Source organism: Leptonychotes weddellii, chromosome 14 (genome assembly GCF_054177405.1).
Source record: "Leptonychotes weddellii isolate Sample4059 chromosome 14, ASM5417740v2, whole genome shotgun sequence".
Taxonomy (NCBI): domain Eukaryota; kingdom Metazoa; phylum Chordata; class Mammalia; order Carnivora; family Phocidae; genus Leptonychotes; species Leptonychotes weddellii.
The window spans coordinates 51,622,607-51,646,733 of NC_138382.1; the positions used below are offsets into that span (position 1 = coordinate 51,622,607).

The 24,127-nt window shown below is 51.8% G+C and overlaps 1 protein-coding gene and 1 long non-coding RNA gene across 6 annotated transcripts in view; one reads left to right on the top strand and one right to left on the bottom strand.

Moving 5' to 3' along the window:
* The window catches only part of ANKS6 (ankyrin repeat and sterile alpha motif domain containing 6), a 65,888-nt gene extending 49,457 nt beyond the window's left edge, over positions 1-16,431 (bottom strand). For 4 of the 5 annotated variants that reach the window (XR_014140070.1, XR_014140069.1, XR_014140071.1 and 1 more), the window contains exons 1-8: positions 16,041-16,431; positions 11,780-12,282; positions 9,029-9,073; positions 8,147-8,351; positions 7,061-7,167; positions 4,939-5,087; positions 3,652-3,850; positions 2,826-2,875 (exon numbers count right to left, since the gene is read on the bottom strand). Coding sequence is in view for 2 of the 5 variants with exons in the window: in XM_081803258.1 (XP_081659384.1) it covers positions 2,826-2,875; positions 3,652-3,850; positions 4,939-5,087; positions 7,061-7,167; positions 8,147-8,351; positions 9,029-9,073; positions 11,780-12,282; positions 16,041-16,396 (1,614 nt within the window). In the remaining 3 variants the exon portion in view is untranslated. The remainder of the gene's footprint in view (positions 1-2,825; positions 2,876-3,651; positions 3,851-4,938; positions 5,088-7,060; positions 7,168-8,146; positions 8,352-9,028; positions 9,074-11,779; positions 12,283-16,040) is intronic. The other variant, XM_081803259.1, reaches the window with a different exon arrangement.
* Positions 16,432-16,572: 141 nt separating this feature from the next.
* Positions 16,573-23,833, top strand: LOC145717071 (uncharacterized). The gene is made up of 3 exons (XR_014140072.1): positions 16,573-17,425; positions 18,581-18,855; positions 23,120-23,833. It is a non-coding gene; the product is annotated as an uncharacterized LOC145717071 (long non-coding RNA).
* Positions 23,834-24,127: the final 294 nt, after the last annotated feature.

Consider the following 24,127-nt stretch of genomic DNA (forward strand, 5'->3'; position numbering starts at 1 on the left):
AATACACACCCGGCCAGAAACCCATGTGGTATCCTCTGCTCTTCTCCCAGCAACCAGGCAATACCCTCCTTTACTCTGCTCCAACCCCCAGCTTCTTTTATGTCCATCAGAGCAGCTAGAATGGAGACAGAGGGGATGGGGAGCTGGGGGAGGGGACCAAGGGATGCTGAGTGTGCTGTGACAGGGACCCTGGGGGGCTGGGGAAAAGGGCACTGCAGGCCCAGGGAGCAGAACGCAGGCAGGCCTGGCAGCCAGAGGAACAGGACGTGCATGCAGAGCTGGGGGTCTAGGAGGATGGGGGAGGGCAACGGCGGGGGGGACCGGGAGGCCCAGGCTGGCTCTCTGTGAGCCCAGCAAACACTCCCTTCCCCATCCCACCCCACCCTTCCTACTCCAGCCACACCTCCCACTGCTGACATTTTTAACTGTAATTTTATATTTTGAAAATGTGATTTGGGGTTAGTATAAAATCCACACAATGATGACTGGTGGATTGTCAAGGAAAAGCATTCACACAGTCCATACTAACTTTAATTAAGAAAAGACGGTGGACTTGGCGCCAGATGGTGCTTTGCAGGGAAGGGCATCCCACAGCTCAACCTGCCTCAGGAGCCGGGCAGGCATGCATCTCCACAAGGATGGCTGCAAACGCCCACTCGGCAGGGCTCCCTGGCCGTCCTCCATCTGCCGAAGGGCAGGCCAGCACACTGCTGCCTTCCACTGGGCACAAGGAGGTGGGACAGGTACGTGCAAGGCGGGCGGCAGTTGGGCATGCTGGGTCCCACCCTGGCTGTCCTGAGCTCTTCTGAGAGTCCGTGAACGGTGCTGTCCCGTCTGGACCTCAGCAACCTCATCCAGTAATGGGGGATGGACTGGAAGAGGACTGCAAACCCACCACAGATGGCATTTTCACTCCTTGGGGACAGAGTCTAAATTGTTGCAAACTTTCTGGAAGGCAATGACATTCACACCCACTGACCCAGAAATTCTATTTCTAGATATTTACTCTAAGGGAACAATCAGGCAAGCGGGGGAAACTGAGGCATAAGACTATTCATCAGATCTGTGAAACAACAAAAAACTAAAAACCCCAGAGTCCAACAGGTGAGCCTTCACTGGTCCGTGAGGCACATTCCCATGATGGAAGGTCGTATCATGCAGCCATTCAATGCAATGTGGCTAAAGAGTGTTTAATGACATGCAACAGATGATCACATGAACTGGTAATAAGTCAGGCTCAGCACAGTATGGGGAAAAGAACACTGCCAACCTCACAGGCAGGGATGCCGGGGAGACTGAATGAGCGAATATACGTTAAGTGCTTCGAGTAGTGGCTGGCACTTGTTAAGTAAGTGGGACGTATTTGCCATTGTTACACATGATATAATACACTGGTAGATGCTAAAAAAAGTGGCTAGAAAAATACTCAATAAAGATATATAGCACAAGATGTCAGTCATGATCATATGCATCATCAACGGTGACTTTATGTTTCTTCTTTATACTTTACTGCATCTTCTAAAATTTCAGTAACAGCCCTTGTCTTCATACAAAAGTAATTACTGCTATTTAATGAGATTACCAAGTGTCAGGCAGCACCAGCTCCCACCTTGGTAAACTGGTCTAGAGACACGGATGCACACCTATTGCATAGCGGGGCGGGGCGGAGACAGCAGATCCGTCAGCACTCAGCCCGTGGCGCCTGGAGCGGCTGGTCCCTGAGGCAGCTGAGGCCTTCTTGGGGGTGCTTCTGCTCCCTTCTCCTCTCCAATACTGCCCTCTCCTGGCCAGCCTCCAGATCAGGGTCTTAGAGCTAAATGGACTTGAGTTCAACCCCAACCAGGAGGCTCTCATTCAAACAAGAGCAACGTGAGGCCCAGAGAGGTGAAGTCACACGTCCAAGGTCACACAGCAGATAACTGCGAGCCAGGCACTATGCTAAGAACTTCCTGGGAATAAACTTATTCAAAGAAACAACCAGGAGGGATAGCCTCCCTTAAGTCAAAGACTGCTAGCTGTCCCCCGGTATCCATCCTTCCACATCTTCCTTAGTAGACACCCCTGGCATTGCGATGGGACACAGCCACCTGGAACAGAAACTTCATTTCCCAGCCTCCCGTGCAGTGACTCCCACGTGACCACATGCTGGCCGAACTGATCTAAGCGGAAGTGATGTGTGAGTTCCCAGGAAACTTCAAAGACACCTGCTTCTCCCCGCATCTCTCCTGCTGGCTGGAATGGCGCAGTGATGGCCACAGCTCCGGCAGTCGTCTTGGTAACAGAAGCCAAGCACGGGTAGAAGGAAGCAGGTCCCTAACTCCACGGGTCAACGTACCAGTCCTGAGCTGCCCTTGGAAAAAATAAGCTGCCGTCTCATCTATGCCGTTGTCATTTGAGGACCTTCTGTTACTCACAGCCGAACCTAATCCTAGGTTCATAGGTGAGGAGACCGAGGCCTCTCGGGCTGGAAACACAGCCTCCTCTGTGACTCCTCTCCCCCTGACTCCCCATAACCGAAATGGTGAGTCCAAGGTGCCCCATCAGGTCCTACTGCTCAAAGCCCTGTCCTCAGTGCTGCCTCCCTGCGAACACCATCAGGGCTAGTATCCAGCCACTAAGCACCAGCACAGCTTTACCCACGGTTTCTGGCTGGTGTTGGTTCCCCTTCCTCAGTGCCTGAGCTGTGCCCATTGTTACACGTTTTGGTATCAACCCCATCTGTGACCACCACAAAGACAGACACATGTCTACATCCAGCCTTGTAAATCAACCAACTCATGATTGTTAAGAGACCTGAAATGCTTTTAGAAAAGCCCCACACTCACCATGGTTGTCAATAACACATCTTCTTTGTCTCCTCTCATGCTCCCAGGACCTGAGAGACAAATGGAAATTTCCTGAAATGACCCTCCCCAACAAGTTCACGGCATAAGGATGAGTGACCAGGTCGGCCTTCATCCTGAAAAACCAACTCTCCTGGGGGATTAAATATTTAATAATAATTGGTATTCAATATTTGAATAGAAGGAAAGCATTTAAAAGGTATCTCTCAAAGCATGTTTTCAGCTTTTCCATAAACCACTGCCATGCCGGGTCAGACAGGGGTGCACCCAGCTCAACAGGCTGTCTCAAACAATGCTGAAGGAGCTATTCTGGGTGCGGGGAGTCTGGTAGAAGGGATGTGATCTAATCAATCGTCCAATCAGTGTGGGAATCTCCTTTGATGCCCTGGCAAAGTCATCCAATCTGTTGAATATCTCCAGTGGTGGGAAGCTCACTACCCAACCCCCAAGCCCCCACCCCAGATAACTCATTCTATTTCAAAACCCTTCCAGTGCCAGAGACCAATCATGTTGGACAGGTGGGAAAAGCACCCATCAGAGGCAAGAGAGAGGTAGTGACTGGCTCAGGTCCCTCAGCAGGGTGTGTGGGACAGCTGCCAGGGACTCTTGTCACCAACATCCCCATTCTACCACGCTGACTGCACTGCTGTCCCTGCCTGCCGGTCCTCCCCCAGACCAGCCGCTTTGCTCCCGTGTCACATCCCAATAGCATCTCACCTCTGACATCAGCCCAGGAGATAGGACAAAGGGCAGAGAATTTGGGTCTGGCCATTCTGGAAATTCCACAGCACATGCAGTGTTTTCTTACCATTCTCTTTCATTGTGGGGGCCACCTCATGAAGCCCCGGGCGGCCTGTCTTGCCCTGGGGGGCAGCCCGCATTGTGGAGTCCAGCGCTGACTCTGGCTCATCACAGAAAGGCAAAGGCTGGTTGCTGCAGAGCCCACGGGGCAGGGTCTGGGTCAGTTTGAGCTTCCGGAACCGATTGGACATTCGGCTCCACCAGGACTGCCAAGGGAATGTCGAGCAGAGGTCACACTCCATGAACACCCAGCCCCCGGATGGTGACTATACTTCACACATGCTTCCCCCTTGCTCTCCTGGGCGCATGACAAGTTTTCCCAGTCGGCCTCCGCACCCTCTCCCACAAAGCCATGGTTCTCTCTAAATCCCTCCTGACTCAGCCCTTAGGGGCCCACGTCCGACAGGGGACCCCATCTGCCACCCCTCAGCTCCCCAGTCTCCGCATGGCACAGATGGAGAAATGGAGACCCAGACGGGGTGCCAACTTGCTGAGTCTTAGAGTGAGTCAGAGACAGACAGATGGACAAGAGACGACACCAAACACCGTGACACCAGTCACTGGGTAACCTCTTTCCCCCACTCCTGTGAGTGTGAGAGGTGCCGGGTGTCCATAGCAAGGCCCGGGCCATCTGCTCCAGCAGCTGATGCCACCCCACCTAGAAAGAGGACTGGTGCCACCCCCCAGGGTGTCCCATAACCCCGTGACCGCTCGGAGGCTTCGACACAGTGGGAGGGGAGGCTGGGAGGGCCTGGCCCAGGGAGACGGCAGCAAGCACAGGGCTGCAGGGACCCAGGCAAACAACACCGAGAGAGAGGAAGACCCGGGGCTTGCGGGAGCTCGTGTGAGCTACGGACAGGAACAAAGGGCAGAGTGTGCAGATCTGCAGAGGCTCCAGAACCCCAGACAGGATGGAGAAGAGGGAAGTTTGATTTCAGACAAGTAGAGCAGGATGGGGAGCAGAAATTCAAAGAAAAATACTCGGCTTGCAGTTAGAAATGAGCAACTGGAGGTTGTTCTGGTATTTCCAGAAGGCCGTGGATGCAGGCCCGGGGGCTGCGGGGAGACCCGAGAACGGCGCGAGCAGCAGTATCCCACGTGCAGGGGCAGAGGCCTTGCACACCCGGCCTGGGAGGAGAGGCATTTGGTCCCCCCGATACCCGCCATGCTTACTGCTCACCCCCGGCTTACTTCCTGCTCCTGCTGGGCAGCCCGAGGTCAGCAGGAAGCGGCAGGCATCCCCCACCCCGTCAGCCTAACCCTCTCAAGCCCTTGAGGACAGGAAAAGGCCAACCTTAAGCCCGCCTTTGTCATCGGGCAGCACTGGGACACTCCAGGGCTGTCGGGCCTTCGAGTGGGGCAGAGGCGGTGGGTGGCTGGGCCGGCCTTTGTCTTTATTCACCTGCATGCAGACAGATGCCAGCAGTCGAACAAGTTCCGTGTCTATGGACACAAAAGGCAGCGCTTTACCTGCAGATACGTCTGTTGGGCCATGAGGAGAGGGCTCCAGGAGACCCCGGTCAGCCTCAGAACCCAGCCCTGGGCCTCCAGAGTCTGTTACTCCAGGAGCAAGGCCCCGCCCTCTCCATCTGGTCTCCAGGAGGCGGCAAACAGACCACGGGGCTCCATCCACTTCACCAGAGAGAAAAACCAGGAGCCCTCTCCCCACAGAAAGACAGAGGGGTGGCGTGGCTTAAAAGAACACTCAGCAGCCGGATGGCAGGGGCTCCAATTCTGCCTCTGCCCCTCCCTGGCTGTGCAAGTGCAGGTAAATGAGGGAACCTCTCAGTGTCTCTGGAAAAGGGGTGACAGCATGCACCACATAAAGGTGTCTGGGGGATTCGAGGGCACGTCTGGCATAAGGTAAGTGCTTAAGAAAAGTTAAGTATTGGGCGCCTGGGTGGCTCAGTCATTAAGCGTCTGCCTTCGGCTCAGGTCATGATCCCAGGGTCCTGGGATCGAGTCCCACATCAGGCTCCCTGCTCAGCGGGAGGCCTGCTTCTCCCTCTCCCACTCCCCCTGCTTGTGTTCCTGTTCTCGCTGTCTCTCTCTGTCATATAAATAAATAAAATCTTTAAAAAAAAAAAAAAAAGAAAAGAAAAGTTAAGTATTATTATTATTACCTGGGTTACCAAAATAAATAAATAAATAAACGAAATTGAGAATACTACAAACTATTAACAGTGTTTTCCTCTGGATGACTGTTTCTTTTTCTCTCTCCAAGTGTTCAGTAATAAGCATGTGTGTCTTCAAAAATTTCAGGCAAAAAGTTCGTTTAAAAACAAACCCACCAGGAAAAAAATCGACTAGGGAGAGACTGGGGGTCTTAATGCACAAGGGAGTGGGGAAGTGGTCAGCGGCAAGGGAGAAGAGACACCGTGAGACACAAGTTTGCTCGAGAAATGCGTGCATGATGCAGGGGGTGGATTCTAACGACACGAACTCTTCGCACGGAGTGAGCTCACTGGACTTGGGCAAAGGACCCCACCTCGCCAGCTGGGTCAAGTCATTTCCCCTGGCCCTGGTCACCTCCCCTCCACAAGGGGATATGCAGCTCGGCTTCCCCTCACACATCCTGCGAGGATGAAGTGGAACCAGGTATGCACCTGAGACACGTGGGGCCCGCGGCAGGGGGGCCGGGGTGAGGGCAGCAATGCCGGCGATGAGGCAGGGCACTCTGGCCTGCCACCCCGTAGCCCAGAGAAGCAGCAGGGGTAACTCCACTTGGGACTACGGAGGTAAAGTCCTCTCCCAAGGCCAGCAGGTTGGGATCTGGCTCAGGGCTCAAAGTCTGCGGGTCAGAGGGCCTCACAGCCTCTCTCCCTCCCTGGGCCGAAACTCCAAGGCAATAGGAAGCAGGACAGACAGACAGACAGACTCTGACCCCTGAGCTGACTGACTGTATGCCTCAGGTCCCAGAGGAGGGCCTGTCATAGTGGGGGAGGGCCCAAGGGGACCAAGAAAGGTGGGACTAGGGACGGCGACAGCCCCAGAAGGGTGCCCTTGACCCAGCGGCCTCCACCTACGCAATTCAGCAGAGAAGGCCACTGCTCCGTCTCTGACTCTGCTTGTCAAAGGGGACTTTTTGTTTCCCCGAGTCAGGGTTTCTGGCTACGAAGCCCAGTTACCATTCTGGGACTTCTGTGGACTGCTGAGGCAGATGCGTGTCTCGCTGGCCTTCCCTCTTGGGAGACTCCCTGAAGGCTGGAGCTGGAGAAACCCAGGGGATCATCTGGTGCCAGCCCAGCCTTTGCTGAGAAGGGAAGCGACTTGCCTGAGGACATGTGGTGAGCCCTTGGGGCTTGAGAGTGACTTCCCCCATGAGTAAGCAAGGGCTGAAAACAAAGGTGATTCTCTCCATTCCTAGCCAGAGAAAGGCCGTGCAGGTTTATGACCCTTTTCAGGGAACAACCCACCAGGATCACTCAGCAGCATCACTAGGTCAAAGGCCGTGTACCCGTTTTTTGCACGAAGAGTGACATCAGCCCCTTGGTTTAGCAGATATTTGACAATGTCCTTATTCCTGGGGAGGAAAGAAAAAGCCAGAGTTAGACGCACTGAAAGCCAAAGCCTGGCTTTGCTCCTGGGAAGCTGATATTAACTATAGTGCCCCATCTCTGAGCCCGGAAGAAGGGCGTGGAAAGCTGCAAACGGCCTCACACTCCTCCTTCCCCACCCCATGGGCAGGTCAGACCCAAATGTGATAGAAACCAAAGCCTAGGTGTTCCTTCCACAAACAAAAGGAAGACCATGTGGTCACCATGCCACATGCAGATTCCAACTACTCCTGCCCCAAATCAGGACCCATGCACTGTGGAAGCCCCACACAGGCCGAGATGTCTGACACGGAAGCCCGAGGCTGACCAAATAGGAAAACAAACTGCTTTGAGATGACACAGTTAAGTGCTGTGATCACTTGAAACAGGGCAAGGAAAGGGCTGGTAATTTGGAATCAGACCACCTGGCCGCTGTAAGACGGTCTGCAGCTCCTGGCCTCTGGGCCAGCCTACCTGGAAGAGGTGGCCTCCAGGAGGACAGGAGGAGAAGGGATTCAGAAGCACCAGCCAATGGTGGCGCCTATTCAGAAGGAGAGGGTGAGGACAAGTCTCACTGCCGGGTGCCGAGAAGCCAATGGTATGAACAGCCGATGTTCATTTCCAACAGGACATGGACATCAGTGTGAACACTCCAAACAAACTGATCACTGTTCCACTGAAATCAACCTAGAGAAGCTTATCTGTCTGCATAAAACTTTCCTGCTGCACGGTTTTTATGGCCACTAGTTAGTTCTGTGATGAGGTCACGAGCATCAGGACACAGAAGAATAGGAATGTAGGGTAGATGAGCCTGCGCTGCTCTGGGTTTTTTGTGTGTGCGCCTCAAAGGCTTCACAGCCCTCGAGTTCATCTGGAGTTTCTCAGGATCAGAAAAGCCCATCAAGACCCCTCTCTCGGCTCAGGGAGTCGTCAGCCTCCCACGGAGGGAGTGGGGCCGGCACTGACCCATGGTAGGTGGCCTGCATGAGGGCCGTCCAGCCGTGCACGCTGTCCTGCTTGTCGACGTCAGCGTGCCTCTCTAGCAGCAGCTGCACCAGCGGCAGCTGCCCCATGACAGCTGCCAGCATCAGCGGAGTGGCCCCATCCCCGTTGACCAGGTTCACGTAGTTGGGGTCTTCGTCCGCAATCTCTTTGACCAGCTGGAAGTTTCCTGCAAACAGAAGCAGGAGATCTGGTGATCTGGGGGCCCGGCGCAGCCGGATGACTTATCCAGCAGGTTTCGGTAACAAACTGGTTCTCAGCCTGCCTCTGCACTGGGCTGCTGGGCATTAGAGGGGCTACAAAGGTGAGGAAGAGGGAGCCCCCACCCTCAGATCTCTCCATCTGTAAGGGTCGGAGGCAAGCACACAAATGGTTTTTCTAAAAGAAAAAAGTGTTATTGATATCCTAAGAGAACAGATGAAGGAAACATGAAGGGCAATGTACACGCAGAGCGCTCAGATCTCCCTGGGAGGTGAGGATCAGGGAGGGCTTCCTGGAGGTGGGGTCTACATCAGGAGAGATTTTCAGCTTCATCACAAAGAGAGTGGAGCGGGCAGGTAGGCAGTGAGGCATTTCAGAGGTAGGGAAAAGCCAGAACATAGCCACAGGGTTTGGCTGGGGGGGGCGCTGGGAGAGCAGTCTGGAACTTGTGTATAAAGCACCATAATAACTACCAGTCTCCAGGGGCTGAACCTCCCTGTGTGAAACCACCGAGTCAGGAAATAACAAAATGCCTGTTTCTTTCTCAAACACCCTGGGTGGCCTTGAAAAGGACTACAAATACTAGGTTGAGAGAATGTGTCCCTATATTCATAAATCTCCAAAAAGATTTTCTAAAGCGCTTACCCATTTTCAATGCATGGAAAATATCAGGCCGCCTTTTCTCCTCATCTAGGTAAACAAAGATTTTAAAAGTTAACCACAAAAGACTTAATAGAACAGAAAAGTCACATGCATGTAACAATACAGCCTAGCTTTAAAAGTGATCTACCTTCCAAAAGCAATCTGATCAGAGACCCATGTAACAGACGAACCCGGTAGCCCTTCTGGAAGAGTTATTCTCAGAGTGTCCACAAATGCTCCAGAGATAGATCTTGGGCAGTCATCTGGCCAGCAAAACATGAATAAGCAGAACATTTCCTGATCCCACACCCATAAAGCAATCATTTGGGGGCATTCCAAACTCTGGGATGTCCTCTCTTAAATGTAATGGAAAAGTATAGGGTGCCTGGGTGGCTCAGTTGGTTAAGCAACTGCCTTCGGCTCAGGTCATGATCCTGGAGTCCCGAGATCGAGTCCCGCATCGGGCTCCCTGCTCGGCAGGGAATCTGCTTCTCCCTCTGGCCCTCCTCCCTCTCATGCTCTCTGTCTCTCATTCTCTCTCTCTCAAATAAATAAAATTAAATTAAATAAAAAAAAGTATAGTCTTGGAAAAATCTGTATTCTTATGAAAAAAATTGTTTAAAAAGCGATTCTTTTCTACTAAAAACTAAATGCACAACCCTGAGATAATTCCAAAGCAGAAGGCTGCAGAGACACTGAGCAGCTGAGCCCAGGCGGAGGTCATGGACGTGGCCACCAGAAGAGCCAATGTTCATTTTTGTTCTCCTCAAATAAGAAGCAATCTGAACGACTCTGAAAGTCACCCCTGCCCCAGCCTTGCAGACGTGGACCCTGCAGACCACTGCCCACCTGATGTTTTCATGCTGGTCTCTGCAGCGCAGCTGGTACGGGGGCCCACGCCTACCCCCAAACCGGGGCCTGGCTGTACCCACCCCATGCTCGCCCCTCCCTCATCTGCTCATCGGTCACCTGCCTCCAAGCTTGGACTAGCAGGTACCTGTGGTACTGTCAGAAAGCAGACTATCCTCAGCACCAGCCCCCTCGCAGGCGGCCGAATGTAGGACTCCCTGCAGTCTTCGGCTAACTCCAGAGATGGAGTGGCTGTGAGGGAAACCTGTGACTCTGGGCTAAATCTCTGGTCCAGGTCAGCCCCCTCAGGCAGCCGAGAAGAAGCTGCAGCCCAGTGCAGGGATCACCAAGTCTGGAGTGAGCATATCAGAGTTTGAGTGCATGTTTCCAGAATGATCAGTCTCTTCATCAACAACAGGGGGATAACACGCTAATATGGGGACCACATGGTGGTTGCAGAGATCAAGAATACAGATGAGAAATGCTCCAGAAATCCAAACAGCAATTTTTGTTCTCTTGACTAGTGACTGGCACCCACCCCAGAAAGGGTATTCCTTAACTCCAGGGTTCTTATAGAGACGTACAGACAGGGCCATGGAACCAAGTGTCTAATTCTGCTTGTGCAATACTATTAAGGAAGGATTCTGCATCTTAGTTTTAAATATGTCACTTTCCTTTAAGTGTGTAAGAGTCTAATTTGCTGCAGACGGAGCCTTCTCATGCCAAGACCCTTTGAGGGAAAAGTGTGTCATCTGGCCTGCGTGTTGGTTGCTAAACAACCATCTGACACAAAAGAATCACTGACCCTCTAGCCTGACCCCAGAAGGCTGGGGCAGCTGTGCCACCGATGCCAAGTGACCCTGGCTGGTCCCTTCCTCCTTCCAGATGCCAGTGTTGGCATCTGCAGCAGAGCAGTTCTGGGGACTCTGCCCAGCCCAAGGAACAACCACGGTGGGGGTGGGGGGGGGGTACCCTGTCCTGTAGCTAATGTGAGGGAGGGAACTGGGGGTCTTCCAGGCGGATTTCTTGGCATCTCACAAAAATAGCTAGGGGCTAATGGTTATTTATTTCATAATCTATCATTAATAACGCAGCCTTTGCCCTTGCTGCTGTCCTACCTGGAGGCTCTTCCCTGAGAGCCTGTTTGGAGCACTCTCTCAGCTCCTGCACGTCAGCTGCAGTCTCACCTGCTCCAGGAGGCCACCCACCAGGGACAGCCTGCAGCGCCCCAATCACCACTCCCAAACCTCAACCTTGCCCCCCCCCCAACCAAGGCACTGCCTACCTATCGTACTACGGATTTAATGTTCATTTCCTGTTTCTTGCCTGTCTCCCCTATAGAGGCCAAGGTCTTCACAGGCAGAGGGCACACTGTTCTAGAGCAGGGGTTGGCAAACTACAGTCCTGGGCCAAATGTGCTCCCCAACCGGTTTTGGTAATTTTATTGGAACACCGCCATACCCACTCACTGACATATAACGTATGGCTGCTTTCACTCTAGCGGAATTGAGTGGTTCTGACAGAGGCTGGCCCACAAAGTCTAAAATATTTACTCTCTGGTCCTTTCCATAAAAAGTCTGCTGACTTCTGTTCTAGAAAGATCCCAGGATGTCCTGCACCAGAATCATCCGGTTGGAAAGGAGAGGTCTTGCTATGGGGGTTCCAGGCTCTTCCCACAGATACCAAATCACCCTAGAGGGTGGCCCAGGAACCTGCAAGTAATAGGCACTCCCAACTGATTCTTATGCACAGCACATCTTAAGACCCACTGTTCGGTAGGCCAGACTCTGATATGTGCATGCCCTCTGGTTGGGCGACCCTCAGCTTCTGTCATTTAAACACAGTTTAGGGTCCTTTGTGAAGCCAGGGCAGGGAAGGGAAGGGTTGGTGGTGGCACAGCCTGACCTGTCTTGGGCCTGACCGTGGTCAGCGGGTCCAGGTAGTCTGCAAGGTCCCTGTGCTTGCGGTCAAGTGCAACCTCGAAGGCGGTCTTCTCCAGCACGCTGAGGTGGTCAGGGTTGGCCCCCTTCTCTACCAGCTGCTGGGCCATGCCAAGCCTCCCGATGAGCGCCGACAGCATCAGTGGGCTCCAGCCCACAGTTCGGGCCACGCGGTTGGGGTCTGCACCCCACTCCATCAGCAGACGCACCACGGCCTCATGCCCGTGCTGGATGGCAGCCATTAGGGCTGTGATGTCCAATAGTTCGTCCCTGCTGTCCCCTGCCCCCGGCTGCTCGCCTGAGGGGTTGTGATGGTCTACAAAGGCACCAGCTTCCAAGAGCAGCTTCACCACACCCAGGTGGCCACCCCGAGAGGCTACAGTGAGCACACTGGCCCCTAGCCGGTTCTGGGCGTTGACATCAGCCCCATGATCCAAAAGTAGGTGTGCCACGCTCACGTGCCCAAATCTGCCAGGAAGATGGAGAATTAGTGACACTAACATGGAGCACCGACATGGAGACAGCTTATGTAATCCTCATTTGTCATTAATTATTAAAGTCATAATAGCTACTTATAGTAAAAGGTCTTCTTCTGGCGCCAGGCACTGTGCTGGCCACACATGTCTACCATCACAAAGGTGAACAACCAGGTCTGTCTGAATCCTGATACCCTCACTCTTTCCCCTATACCATGCTGCTTCCCACATCTCAGAGTTCATTTTATTCAGCTTTGTAGCCTTGTAATCTACTTTTCTGCCTGTGCTGACTCCCATGGGCAGGGCTCATGTCTGACTCATGTCTACCCATCCCCAAACACACACAGAAGATCCTTCAAGATGAGCCAGTGCACCCCATGCCAAGAGGTGTAGCCCGGCTGTGGTCAGCCCAGATGGGCTCAGGCACCTCTCACCAGAGGCCTGCTGCCACCTGCTGGCAGGAATGTCCGCTGCCAGGGGCTAGGAAATGGGCCTGGGCGAAGCCCTCCTCCAGGAAGCTTGAGCCCGCCCGAGAGGCGACCACCAACCAACTCCGCTACCAGGAAAACAGATGCCTCTTCCCAGCAAAACCTCTGCCTTCTTTTGCCGTTAGAGGGCAGAAAAGATCTGTTTTGCAGGTTTTGGTTGGCGCAGGGCTCGGAGCAGCGAAGTATCAGGGCTGGAAGGAGCCTTGGACTAACCGGGGAAGAATGACCAGAGAGGGACCATAATGCCTGCATAACGTCCGCATCTGCGAGGCAGCGTTCTGAATCTCTTGTTGCATTCCCCCCCCTTTCCGGAAGTGAGTTTTGTACCTCCTATAAACCTAGGGCCTCCCTTCTCCCTGTGGAGGCAGAGCCAAGGCCAAACTCTGATCTGAACTTACAAATACCTTCAGAGACGTGAACCTTAACGGCACCAGGTCACCTCAGCCTCTGGAGGGAGAGCTTGGAGAACGGGCTCCTCCAGCTGTAGGGGGACCGGGCCTGTCCCTCCTCTTCTCCAAGAGCAGAGAGGGAGCAAATCAAAAGGACAGAAACTCAAATGCAGAAAGCTGCAACCCCAGCCTGTCCCCCTGCCTCCAGTCTTGTTCCTTCCTGCCCATCCTCCATGGTGGGGTTGCCTCAACCTAAAATGACATTCCCCAAAGCTGATGGCCACTGCCCAGCTTCCCACTGCCTGAAGAGGCCTGTCCACCCTGGCTGGGCCAACTTCATTTCCGCCCAACCCCCACGTCATCGGCTCCATGCTGGCCTGTGCCCACCAATCCTACTCTTCCCACAACTTTGCCTTTGCCATCCTGCCTCTCCGCCCAGAGTGCCCTCCTGTCCGCCTCTCCTAAGTATACCCTTCATCCTGCTTCAGGATTCAGCTCAGAGCTCACCTCCTCTGAGCAGCTTCCAGAACCGCCCCCCTCATGAGTTCAGGTGCCCTTCATCTGGGCAGGCAATCCCCGGTCCTCGCCTCTAGGATGCGCCTGAGCCTTCCTTCTACCATTATGTCTGCTTGTTAGACTGTGTGCTCTCCGAGGACAGGACTGGTGGCTGACTGAGAGTGGGGCTCAGTGTCAGTCAAATGAATGACTGCCATAACCAAGTAAAGGACGGTCCGGAGACGGGCCATGGAAAGGACTAAAGAACTCATGTATCCTCCATGGAAGCAGAAAATTTTTAAAAACCACACTTATTTAGTTATCAAGCATAAAACAAAACCTAGTATAATTCCTCACAGCAGATTAAAAGGTATTGTCACATTTTTATCTCATTTGATCTTAATAACCCCTGAAATAAACGGATAATGCCCATTTCACAGATGAGGAAACTGAAGATTTTAATGGAAAGCAGAGCCTCTCCTTTTGAAAGTGAGAGTCAAAACTTGAACCTAGATCCTAAAATCCCAAACCCCAGCTCTTCTGGTATAAAACATTATGAGACAGAAAGAAAAGGAGAGAATCTGAGCAGAAATGCTGACATTTGGAATACTTTCTGAACCCATGGGTAGCCCAAGAGGTCATTCAATTAGGCTGAAAACATAAAAGAATTCAAGGAAGGCTGAGATAATTTTGCGGATGCTAAGTTTCTAATAGGTAATTACTGAGGACAGGGAAGTGTGGGGCTTTCTGAACAGCTGCTGTGATTACCAATTAATTTCGGCAATTAACACCTGTGTTTAAAGACCTGGCACAAACCTACCACCCAAAGCATTGGGCAGAGAGGCCACACTGGCAGGCAAAGAAATGAAGGGCAGGAGAAGGGAAGTAAAGAGGCCAAGGGTGAAGTTAGGGCCAAAGTAAACACCACGCACACAACCTGTCCCTTTAGCATTTGGCCAGTTTGGTGAGGAGCGTCCCTGTGGCCAACACCAAGAGGAAACAGTCGGTTACGGGATTCGTGGCAGAGAGCAGAGGCTGGGAGCACAGGCTCTGGAGCCACCCGCCTAGGTGTGAATGTGCCACTTACTAGCTGTGTGGCCTTGGGCAAGTTAACTCTCTGAGCCTCAATTCCTCATCTATAAAATGGGGGTGACAACAGTACCTACATAGCCTAAGGTTTCTGTGGATTGAATGAGTTACTTAAAGCACTGAACACCGTGCTTGACACAAAAAGTGCTCGAAAAAGCTTATTTTCAGAATCGGATAAAAGATGAGTGTAACCATTTCTGATACTAAAACACCCACCAGAGACCAAACTGAGGGGTGGGTGGGACCTAAGACGATGGCCAACAGGGGTGAGTGACTTTACTGCATACCAGAGTTCCTTCCCACCAGCGCTTCAAGTCCTGTTCATTCTGCTTCCTGAGTATATCTCAAACATCTCATTGCTCTCCACTGCTGTCTCTGCTCTGGTCCAGGCTACCATCACCTCTCCCTAGACTGCTGCAATCCCCTGTGAACAAAGCTTTCGGACGCTGGCCCATCCCTCCAATCTGTATTCACACTGCAGGGAAAGTGATGTTTCCAAAACATAAATCTGATTCTGTCACTCACTCTGCCTAGAACCTTCTATTACTCCCCAGTGCCCTTAGGAGAGCTCATCTTCCTCAGCCCTGCCACGCAGCATCTGCCTCCTCTCCAGGGGAGGCTCCTCTCCCACTACTTCCAGCCCTCTCTTAGCACTGACATTTTTCTAGCAGTCCTACCAATGCCTTATGTTCGTTTTTGCTTTCAAACCTTTGCGTGGGCCTCCTATCACCCCGTTCCCACCTCCCACTTCTTCTGTCCCGGTTAATTCTTATGGAGTCTCCACCTGAATACATACATCATTCTTACCAAAAACCTTCCTCCACTTCCCCAAACTGGGTCTACCATCCCCAGAGCTCCCTACCCTTTCCCCATCAAGCCTGATCTCTTGTCTGGCCTGCCCACTGGCCTGTGAGCTGCGCCTGGTGGGGCTGTGCCTGGCTCCCAGTGTCCCCGTCACCCAGGCTAGGGTGGGTAGGTTCTTAGGAAACTCCTGTTGCAAGAAGGAATGAATGAACACTTCTAAGATGATGTGTCTCTAAGATTCTATTCAACGCGGTCTTCAGATTGTTTCGAAAGGCCCAATGTTTCTAAGATTCTAAAAAAGCGCTCCCACTTCTTGTAGTATCCCAAGCTGCCCAAAGTTTACCATTCAGCTCTCTGGCACGAGTCCTTGACTCTTTACCTCCCGGGCCGTCTGCAGGGGCGCCAGGCTGGGCCGGCCACCTGAGCCCGCCCGGCCCCGGGGCCGGGCGGCCGGACACCACCCCTGGGGATCCCGGGCCCCTCACCTGGCTGCCTGCATGAGCGCGCTCCAGCCGTAGTGGTTGCGGCTGTTGACCGAGGCGCCGCGGCGCAGCAAGAAGCGCACCAGCGGCTCGTAGCCGCCGGCCGCGGCGAACTGCAACGCCGTGTTGCCCGCCTCGTCCGAGCAGTCCACGGGCACTGGCGCTCCGGCCGCCGCTGCCGCCGCCCCGGGCCCGGCCGCCTCGGCCCCCGCCGGCTCCGCGCCCGCCTCGGGCTCCGCGCCGCGCTCCGCTGGCTCCGCCGCCCCGGCCTCCAGCAGCCGCCGCGCCGTCTCCGTGTCGCCCTGGTCGCAGGCGCGCAGCAGCAGCTGGAAGGCCGGGGGGAGCCCGCCCTCGCCCATCGCGGCCCGGCGGCCCGCGCCCGTCGGTCTGGCCGGGCCGCGCCGGCTCCGCCCCCGGATGCCGCGCGCCAGCGCCCCCTTCCGCCCGCCGCCCGCGCGCCTACTGTGTGCCGGGCGCGCGCCGGGGGGGCGGGGCCGCGCGCCTACTGTGTGCCGGGCGCGCGCCGGACGCCGGGCCGCGCGTCCTCGCCGCGCCGGGAGGGACTGCGAGTTCCGGGAAGCTCGGAGCGCCCGGGCGAGCGGGCTCGCCTCTGCCTGTGCGGCGGCCGGTGGCGGCCCCCCCCGGAGGCTCCGGGGACTTCCTGCCCCGCGCGGAGGTCGGAACGGCTGCTCCAGCCCACTCACGCTGCGAGCTCGGAACCACCGGCTCTGGGTCCCCCGCCGGTCGGGCCCGGCCTGTGGAGCGCCGCTGTTCCCTAACCCAGCCGGCGCAGGGCGCTTAACCGCAGCTTCCCAAATAGTTGTTGGCTCGGATGGGTCCACTCTGTACCCCGCCCCCGGGACGTCCTGCGGGGCCTTCAGAGCCGGTCCTTACCTGGGAATTAAAGCTACAAGCACCTCCTGTACCTCCTCTCTTTTCATCAGTGATTCTTGAATCCGCACCATTTGGGACAGTGTTACAAATGCAAATTTCCTGACCCCACCCCAGACCTACGGGATCAGAAATTCGGCAGGTGGGGCCCAGCCAGGTGTATTTTAACAAGGCCTCCGGGTGATTCTGGTGCATACTGAAGTTTGAGACCCGTGTTTGATCCTCGCAGCATCCTGTCAGTCACCAGGGAGGGCTCAGGTGACCACCCCCAGTTTACAGAGGAGACACCTGAAGCCTAAGGGAGATTAAGTCACGCGACTATCCTGCGGGAGCGCTGTGACTGGGACCCCGGTCTCCTGTGTTCTGGTCTCAACAAATATTTATGGAGTGCCAGCTCTGCACTGTTCTAGGTGCTGGAGAAGCTGCAGGAACAAGATAAAATCCCTGCCTTCCTGGAGCTAACAGTGGGGAAAGACAAGCTGTAAATACACAAACAAGTAAGTAACTTGTACGTGTGTTAGTGATGAGTGCTATTGAAACAATAACTAGAGCATAACCTGAATCCAAGTAAATAGGATAAAGGATGGGATGTTATTTTATAATAGGATGGGTAGAGAAGGTGTCACTGAGAATGTGATACTCACACAGAGACCTGAAGAAATTGAAATAATGGAACCATGCTGACATTTGGGGAGAGTGCCATCCAGGCAGAGGGGGAAAAAAGCTTCTAACGTGTTTGCAAACTGCTTACAACGGCCTGCTCCTCGTGATAACATTAACATTCTGATATGGGGTAACTGGCTTCCATAGACTCTGCGCTGTGGTCGGAAAACCTAGCAGAAGGCCAGATATAGTAGGTGCTCAGTACATGATGCGTAAATGGCTAAGTCGCGTATACATAGAATTATAACACAGATCAGCACTTGATGAGGTCCTGAAGAAGGAATAAGGGTCATGGCATTGGCAGATCAGAGAAGATCGTAATACCCTTAGGATCTGGGCCAGCAGGGCTGGAAGAAAAAGTCTTCTAAGCAAAGTGTAAAGATGAGAAGTCTTGAAAGTACAGAGGGCTCCGATTGCCGAGGGCCAATGAATGCCAGGATGAAGACTGTGGGACTTATTCTGTGAGTAATGGGGAGCCATGGAAAGTGAGCAGGCGAGTTACAGGGCTAGAGCTAAACACGTAGGCCCAGTGTCTGAAGTGGTACACTCTCTCACTCACTTCCAGATTTGGCCTCAATCACAACAAAAGTGAGGATGATTTCCTTTTGAAGGTCTAATGAAGGCATTTGTTTCTGTGAAAATCCTGAATAATTGCATCCTTTTTAAATTCTATTTATTGGCTATCTTTTTACTAACTAGCTGTTTCATTATAAAAGTTATATGTGTGGTAAAAAATAAATTCCAACAGTATAGAAGGACATAAGGCAAAAGTAAAAGCCCCTTTCCCTATTCTCCCACTTTCCTGGTCCTACTCCCCATAGGTAACCAATATTCACATTTGTTTCATCTTTCCAAGGATGTTTCACACGTATACAAACATGCATACGTACATATAGGCATTGATCAACTTTCTTGATTGCGAGCTATAGAAACAAACCCTCTGGATAATTTCAGTAGAAAGGGGATTTAATACAAGGTTCTTTTTGTAGTTCACAGATCCCATGAGGGCCAGAGAACCAATCTTGGAAGGCCCACAACCAAGAACGATGCACCACATCACGCCATGGCTGCACCCTATACTCAGATGGAGTCTGCACAGGCCCTTTTTGGAATTACCAGCTCCAGAGTGAGAGCCTGAGATGAGCGCATGTAAATGGCTCAGCCTGGGTCATGTGTTCTGCCTGGCAAAAAAGGGAGAAAGTGCATTTCTGGCCTTCTCAGCATATATAGCAGAAGGCAGACTCCAGGATAGGTGCCCTAGAAAGTAGGAGACTCTCCAGAATAGGGAGGGGGTTCAGATACTGGGCAGCCAGAAAGGGTAACAAATGTCTACTACAAATATTCCCTCGAGAGCGAATATCTGCTGCTTATACCTGCCCTGCTTCTCTGACTCTGGGAAGAAAAGCCTCCTTTCTTTTAGGGAGCCTCCCTCCCCACTCTCAGTCTGTATGGCTCAGTGGTTAGCTTATGTCCAAGCCCATCCTGATTGCTTCAGCCCAGGAGTTTTTGCTAAAGCAATTGGGAACAAGGGCCTCTGTGCTCAGGTTGTCAGCTGTCAGGATGTCCGGATGTTGTAAGCCACACTGTGCTTGCCCTGCCACCACTTGAAGACAGTCTGCCTGGGAGTGAAGCAGAGACAAGTGATGGAAAGAGATAGAGTCGGAAAATCCTCGCAGCTCCCCCCTCCTCCCCCATTCTTTTTGGTAGGTTTGTTGTGAGCAGGGTTGTCATCCCCTGCAATCCCAGCCTTCAGAAATGCATATTTTACTTTTTGAATGAATGAAGTCATACTATGCAGGCTATTCAGAATCTTACTTTTTAAAAAATTTAACAAATGGCTTGGGCATCTTTCCACGTAGGTGAATATAGATCTACTGTATCCTTTTTAGTGCATGTAACACCATTAAGCAGACGTACCCTAATTTATTTAATCATTTTTTAATGATGCACAATTAGCTTGTTTCCAATGTTCTATTATAAAAAAAAATCTTGCGCTGACAGTGCTTACAGCAGTCAGGGTCCCAGCAGGAGACGACGGTACACTTGGCTGAAGAAATGAGGAACATTTACTAAAGGACTAATTACAGAACTGTAGGCAGAGTTTACTAAGAGCCACCAGAGCTGGTGCAGTACTCCAAAGCTGCTAACAGTGGGGAGCCATTGCCACCCCAGGCCTGAAGGGGGAAGGGAGAGGAGCAGTTACTGGAATTCTGCAAGAGAGAAAATGGAGACTTCTGGCTGATAGGAGTTAGGACCTTTGGTAGAGGGACACAGCCAACCTATGGTAACCTAGTAGGGAAAAATCCGCAGAGGAATAAAATCCTCTGACCTCCCCCTCCTCCTGCTCTCTAGTGCTCCTCCTTGGCCAAACCCAACTGTTAGCCGAGGTTTGAGCCTGCTGCTGTGGTTCCCCACCCCCCACCCCCCAGTCATCCTCCCAGGGTTCAGAGCAGGGAGGAGACTCAGTGGTGCATATAAACATTCCAGCACCTTGCTGCTCAAAATGGGGTTCTTGGACCAGCAGCCTTGGTACCACCTGAGAGCTTCTTAGAAATATAGCATCTTGCATCCACCCCAGACCTACTGAACCAGAATCAGCATTTCAACATGACTCCCAGGTGATTCACATAGTTTTCGAAGCATGAATCCAGCACATCTTTGTACACAAACCTCTTATGCAAGTGTATCTGTAGTTTTATTAAGTATGAACTCTCTTCCAATATTTTTTCATTGATCCCTCTTGTTGTTGTTTTGGGTCCTCTGAGAACCAGATGCCAAGGTGTTCCCCCCCCCCCGCCGCCCCCAGGAGAAATGCTTGGATAAAGGAGGAAGAAGGAGGAAAAGGGAAGGAGGGCCTTCAGACCCTAATGCAAATGCTACAGCTGGGAGATGGGAGTGGGAAGGAGGAGGCTGGGGTAGGAAGGCTCCAGAGTGCTGTGCGGTTCCAGAAATGTCTCAGCCAAGCACTGGGGAGTCCCCAGGCAAAGGTGGCCTGCTAGGGTGTCCTGCAACAGACAGAAGTAGCTGGGTTCTTGTACCCCCCTGCTTAGTCACTGACTGGGAGAAACCAGGGGAAACAGCCTCAGCAAGAACTTCACAGAGGATTAGAAGGCACAGCAGCTGGAGGCTGTCCGTCAACTGTGCTCCGCCCAGTGGGTTCTCTTGAAGGGTGATCTGAGCAGTGTACCTCCATCACCAACACAGTCCTCATCCGACCAACGTTGATTGAGCGCCTTCTGTGTGCCAGGCATTGTGTCTGTGATGGCATGCTATGGATGATAGGGATGGCCCCTGGCTCCCAGGGAATTCCACATGATTGCAGAGAGCGTGGTTTATGAGCTTTCACTGTCAATTCAGAGGAAGGTGTCACAGTTCGGGGTATCACTGACAGCTTCATGGGAGAGCTTGGCCACAGGTTAGGCAGAAAGACTGGGAGAGATCTGAGTTATGGTAGGAAAAGCGAGGAAACAGGTTGGAGAGAGGGAACAGGAGGACTGGATTCCAGAGACCCATGCAGTGGCTTAGGGAGGAGGTACAGAGGGCCTGGAAGTAAAATCATCTCCAAAGAGTATTTTATTACTTTTGTTTTAAGCTCATCTCTTGAGCACTTGTGAATCTCTTTCTGTGGATATGACATTGCAGACTCAAAAGGATATGAACATTAACATTTCTAATAAATGTTGCCTAATTGCTTTCCAAAGGGTTATACCAGTTTGCCTTCCTACCAGCAGTGGTAGGAATAAACAGCCTGTTTATTCACATCCTTGCCAACACTGGAATGAATAACCTTTTAAATCTTTGCCAATCTGATAGATGAAAAAATATTTCAGAGTAAGTTTAATTTGCATGCATTTTAAATAGAGAAATTGAACATATCTTGATACGTTTCTAGACCATTTGTATTTCTTTTTTTTTTTTAATTTTTTTTTAAAGATTTTATTTATTTATTTGACAGACACAGCGAGAGAGGGAACACAAGCAGGGTGAGGGGCAGAGGGAGAAGCAGGCTTCCCGCTGAGCAGGGAGCCCGATGCGGGGCTCGATCCCAGGACCCTGGGATCATGACCTGAGCTGAAGGCAGATGCTTAACCGACTGAGCCACCCAGGCACCCTGACCATTTGTATTTCTTTATTGGGGGGAACTGTCTATTCAGATCTTTCAGCCATCTTTATTTCTGTTCTTTTTATTTCCTTGTTGATTTACATACTGGGTAAATGTCATCTGCAGATGTCTCTTTCTGATTTGTCTTTGTCTTTATATTATTTTGGGCCTTATGGAATACTAAAATTTTTATGTAGTCAACTTTATAAATCTTTTCTATAATGGTCTCTGGGTTTTTTCCATCCAATACTTTTATTGTTGGATTTTTTTTTTTATTATTTTACCTTTACATCTTTAGATCATTTGGATCTAAATGGTGTAAGGTATGAGGATAGCCAAATGGCTATCAAGTTGCTCCAATCATTGATTAAATCAGCCATCTTTTCCCCACTAATGTTTGAAATACCACATCTACCATATATCACATTAAACTCCCAAAGGGATGAAATGATCCCTATGAAGGGAGCTAATACGACAAATCAAAAGTGCCTTCTACAGAAATCCGTTTGTTGGTTGAACAGCTGATGAAATGAGATGGTGTGGTCAAAGAACAAATAAGCTCCCCAAATGAACAACAAACCCAAGGGAAGGACAAGGTACTCAATTTGGGAAGTGGTACAAAAAGAATTAAGGTCCCAGGTGAATTTGTCCTCGGTGGGTGCCAGCTTGTCATTGTTAATAACCATTCCTTTTGCTTTCCCTCTGCTAATGAGCTGTTGTATTTCCAATAGCTCCCAAGTGGTCCCAATGCTGCTGGTCTAAGGACCACACTGAGTAGCAAGGGGCCAGACACCTTCCGTTTGCCCTTGTAGAAACTCTCCCCCCTCCTGCTTTGAGCCTGGGGAGGCTGGCTGGGTGGACTACATCACTCAGTCCTCCCAAAAACCCTACTTGGGAGATACCATTATTATTACCACCATTTTACAGATGAGCAAATTGCCTAAGGCCACAGAGCAGTCTGTGATGGGGCTGAGGTGTGACATCACGCAAGTGGGCTCCAAGGTTGTGCTCCTACGCATGAAGCTAAGTTGCCTTTTGGCCTGACAGCAGTCTGCCAGTGAATTGTGGGGTGGGAAATCCTGAATTCAGAGTCAAGAGCCCTGGACGCAGACCACTGCTCTGTCACAGCCATGTTCTTCGACACTGGCTAAATCACCTCCCTTCTCTGAGCCAAAATTTCCTCCTCTGTCTACCTTGCAATGCTGTCGGGAGAGTGAAATGAAGAATAAAGTCTGGCGGTTTATGGCACACACAGATGCTCGCTAAATGACAGCTCTTACCATTAGCTGGGACTTGAACCCAGGTTGTGTCAGATCAACCCTCGCTTCTCTATAGCTGAGCCTGCATCAGGAAGCATTCCAATGTGGTAAGCTGATCCGAGACATCATGAGTTGTAATCCTTGTCTGTTTTCTAATCTGACCGCAGATCTTAATTGTGTTGAGCGTCTGGATGGAGGCCAGAAGGCACAGCTCCAGGACTTTCCTCTCACACCTGCCTTCTAGTACCATCCGGCAGACTCTGTTCCATGGGTGGAATCACTTCCCACTAGTCGAGTCTCCGCAGCAGGTCGTCCTGTGTAGGAGCCGCTTTGCAAGTTCACCACAGGCCCATCCCCCTCCTGGAGCCCGTGGGGAGGTGCTCAGGGCAGGACGCTTTCCCCCAGGGCGGCTGTGGGTCTACCAGGGCGAGGGCGGCAGGTGAGATCCTCCCTGTACCTGAGACCAGCTTGTTCGAGGGCCCTTCCCCTACTCTGTGTCTCAGGCTCCCCATCCATAAAATGAGAGAATCAGACCAGATTTATGTCTCTTAACTTTTTTGGCTGTGGTCCCCTTGAGAATAGAGAATATTCGATAAAAAGCTTTGGAGTAGCTTTCCAGGATGTAAAAAATTAAAAAAAAAAAAAAAAAGTACAGCTTACTTACTCTATCCTTCTATGGGAGATACAAAACTATTCATTGCCCTGAGCTGGGATCCAGCAGAGGGAGTTCCACATTAACCTAAAATGTGATTTCAAATCTCTGATATTACTTTAACATTCAGGTATCCATATAAACATTACTTCCTCAGAGAAGCCTTCCTAAACCCATCAACTATTCTGTTATAAGCCCTTTTAGCACCCTGACTTTTCAACACACTAACCACAACTCTAGTAAGTTACCTTTTTTTTTTTTTTTTAAGATTTTATTTATTTATTTGACAGAGAGAGACACAGTGAGAGAGGGAACACAAGCAGGGGGAGTGGGAGAGGAAGAAGCAGGCTTCCCGCTGAGCAGGGAGCCCGATGCGGGGATCGATCCCAGGAACCTGAGACCGTGACCTGAGCCGAAGGCGGACGCTCAACGACTGAGCCACCCAGGCGCCCCATAAGTTACCTTTTTAATATCTGTCTATTCCATTGCGCTATAAGCACCATGATGTCAAAAATACCTCTCC